Consider the following 12,075-nt stretch of genomic DNA (forward strand, 5'->3'; position numbering starts at 1 on the left):
TCCACTCTGATTCAGTGATAAACCAAGGTACCATCTGTTCGTCATGTCAAATGAGTGAAAAAAACGTTATCAGGCTACCAAGCCACAATGACTCACGTCCGTTTCCTTGCAGAAGCCTGATCATTGTGCTGTAAGACATTGGAGGAGGTGGGGGAAAGAAAAGCAGGTTGATTCTGTCGAGACGAAGTTGGCTTGAGAGAAAGAAGAGGAAGAAGACAGCTGAGGAAACGTTTGACACAATGTGAAAGCGGACATCAAAGCAAAGCAGGAAACTGACAGTTCTAACAAAACTCGTGTCTTTTCTCAGCTGAGGTCAAAAATGCACCATTATGAATTTGCCTTGCCTACAAGCATGTTAGATTCAACTTGCGGAACAGATATGACCTTAGTTGGCCTTTAGAGCAGGGTTGTGAATCCACTGCTGAGCCTACACAACCTGACAAGACTGATTTGTTTTAGTATGGGATGTTTGATACTAAATTCATTATCCATTCATCATTTTAAGTATTTTATGGTCATCTGAATGTGCCTGGGTCTTTAAGGAGCTACAACAGAAATCTTTAATAACCCTTTGACACTTTATGCTCGTATGCCAGATTACAACAACTGAATCAAACTGTAGTCCAAAATATCAGAAGGCACCACTTCACTTCCTTCTCAATTAAAACTTGACTAGGCGTCAGTCGTCATGTTCCAAGGCCTGCGAGTGTTTTCAAGTCTTTCAGAGTTAATATTTTTGCTTTTCTTCTTGCTAAAGTCTGTAGTGTGTAATGTGTCTAATGTCTGCCAATGAGTGTACTGTAGAAAATTCAAACCTGTGTTTTTTTAAAACATATTTTAATTATATATACACAGGACTACAGAAAGGACAGTCACAGGCCTCAGTGAACCAGATCAATTGACGACAGCCATTGAAAGCGGGCGAGCGCACACAGAGGATGGATGACTCAAATGCAGCTGCCTGCCATGTTTTCCACACATCCTCATTACTCACTATTCAGACATCCTGGGCTCTGGGCAATGAAACATTGTTGTTCAGCCCTGGCTTCCAACTCTAGGAGAGTGAATGACTGCTATACACATCAGCTTCACATTTTCTATAGCAACTGATTAGCGTGTTGAGAGCCGAAGACATTTATATCCCACAGACGTTGAGTCAAATATTCAACCCCGAAGCCTAAGCTCTGATCTGTGGTCCGCTTTAAAAGCTCCTCTCTATAGAAAGTCATTATCCTACAACTGCTGAATCACCAAATCACTGCATTAACCCAAACTGATTAGCATTTTCTTTCTTCTTCCCTGTCCTTATTGTGTTTTATTTGCCCTGAAATTCTTTTTAAGTGAATTTTTGTCCCATATCTGCGATTCATTCTTGCATATTGTTTGAATTTTTATTAAAACAAATCAGAGACACAACGGGAACAATGAACACAGACCAGTGGTCAGTTCTGCCCGGCGATTTTCTGGAAATCGTTGCATCTCACACTTGCAAAGAAACAGTCCCATCAATAGACTTCTCTCGTTTTCACTTCCCTAATTTTGTATCTGAACTTTACTGTAAACCAACAGGGTGAAAGACAACAAAATCGGAATTTCATGAAAAGTGTCTATAGACAACCTAAAGACCTAAACTTATCAAAGGGATTTTTTTTTAAACATACTTACGAATTCAAATTGATTTTGGACTAACCAGTGGGTTTCCACCTCCCAATGCTAAAGCAGCCCAAGTCACACCACACAAGATGCACAAAACTGTCTGTTGTGTGCACTGTTCAGCAGGTTAAGCAAAACCAAACATTTGAGAAGCTTAATTAATCATATGAATAGTTAATGATATCAATTTTCTGTAAATCATCTAAATTAATAATGTGATAATCATTGTAGCTCTACAGGGCCTGTTTCACAAATAAAGTCCTTGAATATGGTGTCTACCAAAAACTAATAATCAGACATCAGACAGATGCATCTCTTGTTGTCTAGTTCTTTACCTGCTGTGAATTCTGGGTATTTCCAAGACGTTTTGACAATGATGATGATGAGGACGAAGTCTTCAAAAGCCTTTCTCGTCTCACAAGTCATAGCACAATATTGTCGACAAACCCCAAACTACGAGTCATGTTTTCACCTGTTTCTTTTTTTTTTGGTGCCACTGGTCAGCAAGTGTCATTGTCCGTTACCATGGAAATGTGGGAGTTTGCCCAGAGCTTCCCAGACTAACACTTTAAAGGATTAAAATAATTCAGAAAAAATATATGAAAATTATAATGAAACATTGGATTTCGTGTATATTCAACAGTGATTGATTTATCACTTGTAAACTATCAACATCCCTTGGCAAAGTTACAACCCATACAATTTAATATTACACAATCTGTCAGCTCAACATAGCCTCCGTTCTCCACGTAATTACAGGCCAGTAACAAGAACCTGTCAACAGGCTTTCTGCTTGGTTACAGCAAAGGTTAGGTGCATACTTAACATACTGTAACCACTTGAAAGAGGAGTCGAACCTGTTCTGTATTGAGACCATTTTGGAAGGGACAACAACAAAAAAAGTTTGCACACACTGTACTCATTCCGGGAACAGCCTGCAACATACTCAGTGGTGGATTCGATGGCCTTGCTTCCAGCACAAACTGAGTTAGCTATGGTACGCCGCCAGGGCCGAGGTTGGCCGAGGTTGTTTACTTGATTTTGGCAGGTCCACTCTAATTGGAAGTGATCCCCTGACCACATCTTGCTGAGATAACAAGGTGGGTCCGGCTCGGCTAACTTGTTCAACCACGCAACCTCACACCGCTGGACCCTTTAGATATTTTAGAATAAAAATGGAAAAATATAACAAAGTTGAAATCTTTTAAAAGATTTAAAAGACCATCGCAAAAAGGAGGAAACTGTTGGTTCTGCCTCTGTGCCAGAGAGGACGGTCGTATTTGAGAACTGGACCAAATTAGATGAAACCATTAATGAGTATGATGAGAGCTAGTCAGGGAGAAATAATTAAAAGCAAACTCACACCAGTTATTAGGCTTTGTAAAATTTGCTGGTGATTGCTAAACATCAAAATTTCTCTCCACCATTAAAAGTAAAGAGGAGCGAAGTGTAAGTATGAACTTAAACTTCTAATGAAAGCACAACTCGCTCGATTGATTAAACCAGAAAAGACAAAGATGTGAATGGGAAGTTTAGATGCAGAGACGGAGTGTGTGTTAATAGGTCAGCTAGGGGTGAGAAGAGACATGAGACAGGCCCAGTCCATCCCAAAAGACTGGGCTGCCGCAGGCCCATCTGCTCAGGCTGCAGCCACAGGCCATCTGACAATCACTGGCATTCAGGGTTCCTGATATTTGTCCCCTGGAAGTTCAGGCAGGCCAGCGATATGTGGAATATAAGCCTGTTGGCCTTGTTTCCAGTCAGCATGGCAACCGAATTACAACCCCCCTAAAACATAGACACGCACGCCCGATCCCGAACCAGACTGCCCATCCCACCCAGTCCTCATTCCCTCCCTTTTGTGTTGAACTGTCAAATCGCCAAGAAGTAAAATGGAGGGAGGCACCACTGTACATGTGGCCTACCAATCTATCTATCTATCTATCTATCTATCTACTCAACATGCTCACGAACAGGAAAACGCTGCTTCACTCCTGAGCTGTGTGGAGAGCTTATTAACCCCTATTATATTTCTGTCCAAACACTACAAGTGGCTGTTGAAAAGCACCAGGTGACAACAAAGAACTGTCACTTTCATTGTCATGAGCAACAATGGTTGCAAAGGTCTTCTCACTTCTCTATGGTTCAGCACTTATGTCCAACTGAACAAATGACACTAAGAAAAACTGGAAGTCAGAATAAATCTAAGTGATAAAGATGGTGAGCAAAATCTTATGTAAATGTATATCATAAGTAGAATGTAACCACATACGCTGTACAAAATGTGTCTTCGATTGAAAAGATTTTTAATGTGCAACAAAAGCTTTGACATTCTAACGTCTCAACATAACAATTAATCGTTTGAGGAATTTGGCAAAATAATCTGTCAACCTTCTCCTCAGATTTGAGGCTGGATAATGACAAAATGACAAAATAATAGCATCATATTATAATTTAAGTGTCAATGCTTCTCCCTGCTCTGCTCAGTCAGAATACAGATATATGATGCATAAGAGGAGAATTACTTAGAGCAGCGTTTTGATTGACTGTGAGGTAAAACAATAGGTTTGCTTGTAAGCTGCTTGTAAGGCTGCCAGCCGAAGCAAATATTTTAATTTTACCACATGAAAAAGCATCAAAATCAAAACGATAAAACGATTTCCCCCGACTTCTAGTAAGGCTGCATTGACTTCTGCTGGAGGTGGTAAACACACACGCTCCATCAAGTTGAACTGATAAACACAGTGCAACTGAAGCTTCGTGAAGGCATCCAATCAGATTACAAATTTGTGACATTCGGTACGTGTGAAGAGAAATGAATCTTGTGTGTATTTGAGTTTTCCGCAACTGCGCGGTGACATCATATGTCAGATATCAGCCAAGTGGAGAAGGTTTGTAAATTTGGCAGCTGGTTTACTTTCCTTTTGCTGGGCCAAGTTCTTCGGCTTGTTTGTTGATATGAGCTATGCCCTCTTTTAGTCTGGCATGCTAACAAACTAAAATCTATAAAACCATGCTTGTGACTAAATGGTGGCAGGTTAGATCTTTCATACTGAGTGGGAGGAATAACCTTCACTCCGGCACTGGCATTTCATACTGTGAAGAGGTCAACAGCAGACAACCGACCACTTTTTCAAAAGTAGTAGAAAAAGCCTGCTGGTCAAATGGCTGTACAAGCAACAATACAAATTATAAATTTGCTACAGCATTACAGACCACGTCAAGTCACAAAAACTGCCAATCACTGATGCAAATTTGCAAGGGGGTTTTTCCCAGTGAAACTAGGTCACTTGCGCTGCCTCAAGAAAAATAAAATTGATGTCAGGCTGTTTTGCATAGAGTAGAGTGTGTAGGAGAAACCAGTCAAGGAAGAGTCACATGAACGCAAGTGTGAAAGAAGAATTGAGTCAGTGACGGTATCAATGTTACCACCTATTATTATTACACAGAGCTTTTGATTCTCAAGTGCATCTCAGCCAGACCTCGTGAATGGACTTGTGGACGGTGCTTGGTGTGATTTGTGTTGATGTCCAAAGAGCAGCATTACTCAGAGGAACATATCTCTCCCATGGCTCATGTCATTAATATTTCCTACAAAGGACCAGTGAAAAGGTTGAGTAGGTAGCTGAGTTATCCATAGATACTTAACCTCTTTTCAGATTAACAATCTTAATTTGATGTCAGGGTTTATTGTGCTCCCTTCTTTATAAAATGTAATATTAAATAGTAAATTGTGCAACAGATAATGCTGCTTGTGAAAATATAATAAATCATGGATTAATAATTAACATTCCAGAGTGAGAGAGTACAGCCTGGGGGTACAGTGGACTGTCCTGGGAGAAGTAACTGAGTTAAAGGCCAAATGTTTAAATTGAGGGAAACTTATTTGTCGCAGGAGCAGCTTCATCATTTTATTTGGCAGGATTGCAACCTACTGAGCGGAGACACTAACCCTTCCAAGCTGAGGGGAAATTATTCTCATCTCGCGACTCCGCCCTCACTATGCTTTGCTCCACTTTTATGATGCGCTCTAATTCAAAACAGAAACAATGAAACTTGCAACAGACACCTCTGCAAAGCCAAGCTCGTACACAGAACGACAAACCTCGAACAAGGGGAGAAAGTTCTGTGTTCTGATTATCTGTGTCCCGTTAAATAAGGGTGTGTTCCTTGAAATACTTTTACATTTTTTTGTCCTTGCTGAGATTTACAAGAAACTTAAGTGAGTTAACAAGACATTTTGATTTTACCTGATGGTAGTTCAAATGATGCCTCCAAACAACTTGCCTTAGGGCCTCACTCAAAACTGCACAAGTTTTGAGGTAAACCAAACTTCAACGTGGGTGTGTGTATGCATGTGCATAAATGAAGCGAGCAGAATCCAAGCAGAAGAGCGATTTGTGAAAAGTAATGGCAGGCATACAGCTGCTAGCAGCCAAAATAGGGATTTCAGTCAGTAATTGTCGTACTGATACAGACAGTAAATGTATATTTTAAAAGTTTAGGTGAATGACAAAATTGTTCACCACATGTGATCCACTTGCATTGCAAAAACGTCAATCATTTAATATAGAATATAACAAGTGACCTGCATGATGGAAGTAAGAAAAAAATAGCTATAGGGTAAAAGGTTATTGTCAATATGATACTATTCATAAACCTTTCACACCTAATTGCATATATCATGTGACTTTTTTGGTCCAATCATGATCAAATGATCACGCCTGTGGTAAAAGTAAGGCTGGTTTAACTAGTTCAATAATGCCCTACATAAAAAAGATCATACCCCGAACAGCTTTCTGTCTTTTTTTAAGTGTCAAGTAAAAGTCAAGTCAATTTACATGGAAACATGAGGAACAGTGCAGAGAGCAAGAATAAAGGAACTAAAACCCGTCAGAAACAAGTCAACACTTAGTTTAGCTGATGTGTCGACATGAACATGGACAGCCTGACGACGACTCGAGCCTGAGGGTCTGAGCAGAGGGCTGCCATCATCCTGCTGATTCCGTCTGGCCAAGTCATCGCTGCCACAGACACACTTACGTACCTTCTATTATTGACACGTGTGTGTGTGTGTGTGTGTGTGTGTGTGTGTGTGTGTGTGTGTGTGTGATGCAGATGTGTCTGTGTGCCGCCTGTCCTCTCCACCTCCATGACATGTCCTGTCCAGTCCTGCTGCCCGCATCACCATAGCTACTCAGACAGCCACTGATGTCACACACTGTCTCTGCCCTCCACACATTATATCAACCTGTGTGATGCCGCTGGGATTAAGTATCTCGGTAAACAATGATTAGCTTCAGGAATATCTGGACTGAGGTTGATAAAAATCAGGCCACAGCCTCCTAAAACACACACACGTGCGCGCGCGCACGCACGCACGCACACGCCTCCTCTGGCTGTATCATTCATAATAAGCACTGAAGAACAGAACAGACAACACTGATAAACACTGAGGCCTACACGCGTGTGCCTATGTGCGCGCGTGCGTGCGTGTACTCCAGCTCTCATCTAGGGCATTCTTGGCTCAGACATCACCTCTCAACCTCTTTCCTCTGCTTGCTTGGAATGGCAAAGAGTGGCAACACTTCAGCTCAAGCTGTGCCATCACACAGACCTTAAAATAGCTGCCGTGTGTATATTAGAAGAACACTGAGAAGCACATGAGAAGTCTGTATTTTCAATATTTAAAGATGGGAGGATGGGATCATTGCCCAGGGCAAGTATGCTCTCCTAGACAGACAGAAGAATAAAATCCAATTGTCTTCGTCTGGGGAGTTATTACGTTGTCAGCTACAAAAACACAGCTACTCTGTGTGTTGTAATTTATCCAAGTTGCTTGTTAATGCCCCGTTCACCCAACCAGCCTGTATGGTTGAATGGAGGCCGGGAGGAGGGAGCTTTGGGTGTGTAAAAGAGCCAAGTTACTATCCAGCATTTTGTGGGTTGCCTCCACATGTCTAAATGACAAAGACAGAAAAATTCCCATTGGCTCACTACTCCTCAAACCCCTCCTTCCTCCCCAACTACAACTTTACACTGAGGAAAATGTGTTTTGTCTTTTATTGTTCTTAAAGCACTAGCAAACCCTTCTAGTGATGATGTGCCTAATTTCGGCACTGGAGAAGGGAGAGGTGTTCTCCTCAGTGTGGAGTGTGACCACACCGCTGTAGAATGCAACAAGAATGTTTAGTGTGCGGAAAAACGTCCAGATACACACATTCCACCTCCAACAGTCCATCAGTACTGCTCCAGGTGAATACCTGAACTTTTTGTCTGCACAGACTGGGGCAAACTCATGTCCACACATCAGAATATCGTAATGCTGATATCCCACAGCTGGACAAGACAGTAAACAATATTCAGGTATGTTTCGGCTTTTTTGCGTTATACCCTCTTACCTGTCGTCATCCACATCCATGGTAATATGGATGCCGAATAGACTGTTGACAGCAGGGGTGGGCAGGCCGAGGGTGTCACTGATGAAAGGCTTCACACCATCTTTCCCTGGCACCAAGCGGACACTGGTCAGAGGTGGGCCATCAGACTTCTGCCTACCATCTTCTGCCTTGTTAATGAAGCCTGATGGAAGGCCTGTCGTGGCTCCTCCATGGGCACCCTGCGGTTGTGCAAGTCCTCCTGTGCCAGGCGCCTGACTTGGCACACCTGGAGGGGTGTTGGTGGTACTGGGCACTGTGGCAGGCGAGCTCTGAACACTGCTGTGGGAGGTGGTGGTGGTCGTGAGGGAAGGTGCAGGGGCATTGCCCATCCCTGCTGAAGGCTGAGTCTGGCTGACAGGGTGCTGTTGGCCACTTCCTGGATGGATGCAGGCCACGGGGGCTGGGGCCGCCTCTCCGCTCAGCCCCTGGACTCCTGGGCCAGCGGGGGCGATGAGAGACGAGGCTACCTGGCTGGCTGGAGGCACCGCGGGGAGAGTCGTCAGGGAAAGGTTCTGAGTGCTTGAGCCAAAGTGCTGCTCACGATAGTCCGGCTGGCCAGCTGAGAGGCCAGCGGGATGAGTAGAATAGGCAAAGTGCTGTGGTTGCGTGGCCTGAGCCATACTGGGGGACTTCTGCTGCATGGCGCCTTGGTGCGCACCATTGAGGCTGAGGAGGTTTTGGGGAGCAACAGGCTGCATATTAAACTGAGCCTGTTGTGATGCTGTATTCGTGTACCCCGTGGACTGGAAGGCACTCGCTCCACTCCCGATCTGAGGGGCCACGCTGTAGCCCTGCGGCTGGAGCTCTGTGGGCTGAGCGAGGCAGTAGCCACCGTCGGCGGGGTTCTCCGAAGCCTGTGCAGAAAAGGCGACGCTAGTAACCACCGAGTTGCTGGCCGTCCCCAGCCCGCTGTCCCTGTCTATACTGTGATTGTGGGTCACAGCTGGCCTGACGCCATCCGCGGTCCGATTTGAATCAGAATCTTTGTCGTAGAACTCAGTGCACGTCCACCTGCCCCGTCTGAAGGGCTCTCCGATACCATGGTCGAGTTTGATGACCCTGAATCGGGAACCACAGCCGGTGCTGACAGGGGGGGCTGTGTGAGCCACACTGGGCGAGACAGTGCTGGAGCCCGTCGGGGGATGTGTGGCGGAGCTCGGCACACTGCCGCCTGACGTGCGTGGGGTGACACGACCGGGGCCCACACTTTTATACGAGAGTCCCCCGTTGACGGGAGCCGCGGTGGGCGGCCGGCCCTCCTGAGACTCCCCCACGTTGTTCAGGGTCTCGTCGGACGAGCTCCTGTCGCACACCCCCAGCTCGGTCCGAGAGACGTCGAATATTTCCGACGACACGTCCTCCGTGCGGGACTCGTCCGGGTCGTCCAGGCTCTCCGTGTCGTCGGTGATGCTGCTCGCCGCCACCTGAGCCTGCGTGACACTCGTGATCTGGAAGCAACTTTTCTTCTTCGGCATTTTCGACATGTTGCCTGTCCGCGTCGGAGTCCGGTTCTCCTCCCGGGTGAAACTCAGTGCTGCGGGCCGATCGTCTTGCGAAATAATGTCACAGCTGAGGGACGTGACACAGACACGTACCGTCACGATTCATTTCCATACCGCGCGTCCTCCTTCTGTCTCGTGTCGGGAGGAAAGTGTCACCGCCGAGGCCAAACCCCCCCCCCCCCGCGAACTTCCCCGAAGCGTCCCACGGTCTCCGGTCACAGCACACCGGCAGCCGCCGCTCTCCTCCCGCGGCCTCTCCAACAGCCCTCTCCGCCTGTTAAGTGTCCGGGCAGCGGAGGGGCCCTCGTCGAACTTCTCGCTCAGCAGCTGCCGCCGGTGCTGTAGTCTGAGGCGGGCCCGTGTCTCTCAGTCGACTCTTCCCACTCGGCGAGTCTCGCCGACTAGCTAACTTAGCTGATGTTAGCCAGTTCTCCGCTGCCTCGGTGCCAGCATGTGCGACATCATGACGTAAACAAACCCATGGGCGAACTCAAAAGGTCAGACCATCCCGGAGAACGAGTCTCGAAGTCGGTCAAGTTTCGCCTCTCGCCTTGTGCCCAGCTCACTTTTTGGCAGCTGCTGCTAGCAGCTAGCTGACAGACGACCGGTTCACTACAGCAACAGTGAGCTAACAGCCAACCACCGAGAAGATGGCAAGAGCGAGGTGCATCATGGGTATTGAGGTCAGACTAGTTTTTTGTTTGTCAATAATATTAATAATTATAACAATACAATCAAACATAGATGCTAACCGTTTTTTAAACATTTAAAAACATTAATTTATTTTTGTTAACTGAGCTGTATATATATAAAATTAAAATGTAATTCCACAATGGAATACCAGTTTGCCACAAATGTTTGTGATAGTGTAATTGGACATTTCATTTTTATCATAAGTATCCCACAGTACAGTTGGCAATTTTAAAATGTTAATTAAAATTTGAACATTAATATGGAATATCAAATTAATATATTAATTTGATATATATAGATATATCAAATTAATAGTAATATGTTTGAATCACATGACAGTTTATTAGCAACACCAATTTAATATTGTCCTATAGGTAATATTCATTTTTTATTGAAATGGTTTTAAAGTTATTCAAAAGAAAGCAAAACCTCATTCATAATATGGGATGGATAACAAACATTTGTCCCAAAAAAGAAATCTGTATAACGCAATACATTGCAGCTGCAATACAAACTGCAACAATTACAATGAAGTTAAATCAACACCTCTCTATGTGTATATGTATCCGTATGTGTACCTGTATAGATACATTATACACAAAAAACAGATTTGGCCAAACATCTTGTGAAGCTAATTACACTTTCTATAGTCAAAATATTAAAAACAATTAAATCTTCTTCTTTCTTTTTTTTACTTCACTTCCGGTAAAAGGCCAACCCGGTGTGCACTGTGCAGCGTTATATTTTTTTTACCCCAGGGGGCATCTGATTGGTTTAGTCCAATATTCTACCCCCAATTCTAACCAGTCATCGCTCTCTATGACCAAATTTAACCCAATCTCAGGCAGGGTGGGGGCGGGTCCTATCCTCCTCGGGTAGGAAATAAGAAATCAAGCAGTCAACGTAGGAGTTCCCCAGCTGTAAAAAAACAAAAGAAAGTTCCCTTGCCGTTTGTACGACCTTAAAAATTTCTTAATGACTCACATGCAGTAAGAACTCTGCCTTTGATCCATTTTTTTATGAAAACGGGAAGGGGGCATCAAAGATATTTCTCTCATCAATTTCAATTATTATACATAAACTGAACACATATCATTCTTTTTATCTGAGCTCAGCTGTGAAGGGGGCCTGAAATCTTACTTCGCTTTGGGAGGCATTTTCACCTCACCATTTAGCTGACCACTGAAATATGAATTTACTATCAACCGATCTTAATTTTGTCTGGGTGAAGACGTATTACTTCTGAGATTGGGGGTTGGCAGCTGATAATTAAGCATCTTCTAAATCATTGTTTTGATATTCCATTTTAATGTTCAAATTTTAATTAATATTCTAAAATTGCCAACTGTACTGTGGGATACTTTAAAAATGAAATGTCAAATTACACTATCACAAACATTTGTGGCAAACTGTTTTTCCATTGTGGAATGACATTTTAATTTTCAGATTTACGTTATTATTTTTGTATCGTCCCCTGTAGGCTTCTGTACTAAAATCTTTTTATTTCAGTGAAGTTGTACTGACAATTTTTTTACCTGACAGTGACTAATTTCCAATGAACTGACAACCAGAACCATCACGGACTCGTGCTCAACTACAGGACAGTCTGTCATAAGATCAACTCATGACAAACGAAATAAAAATGGGTCATGATGTTGTCCTATGTTTAAGTGACATAATTTCTGGTCCTTTAAAAAAAAAAAAAATATATATATATATATATACGTCTGTTTTCAGACCTGTTTGTGTGCAAGTTAGCAGCATGACTAAAAACAAACTTGTTGACA

The 12,075-nt window shown here is 43.7% G+C and overlaps 1 protein-coding gene across 2 annotated transcripts in view; it reads right to left on the reverse strand.

The window, feature by feature from the left end:
• The window catches only part of tsc22d2 (TSC22 domain family 2), a 33,155-nt gene extending 22,945 nt beyond the window's left edge, over positions 1-10,210 (reverse strand). The window contains exon 1 of one of the 2 annotated variants that reach the window (XM_035647351.2): positions 8,055-10,210. In XM_035647351.2, coding sequence (XP_035503244.2) covers positions 8,055-9,577 — 1,523 coding nt within the window. In that variant the 5' untranslated portion in view covers positions 9,578-10,210. The remainder of the gene's footprint in view (positions 1-8,054) is intronic. The other variant, XM_035647352.2, reaches the window with a different exon arrangement.
• Between the last annotated feature and the right edge of the window lie 1,865 nt (positions 10,211-12,075).

The sequence above is a fragment of the Scophthalmus maximus genome, chromosome 13 (assembly GCF_022379125.1).
Source record: "Scophthalmus maximus strain ysfricsl-2021 chromosome 13, ASM2237912v1, whole genome shotgun sequence".
Lineage (NCBI taxonomy): Eukaryota > Metazoa > Chordata > Actinopteri > Pleuronectiformes > Scophthalmidae > Scophthalmus > Scophthalmus maximus.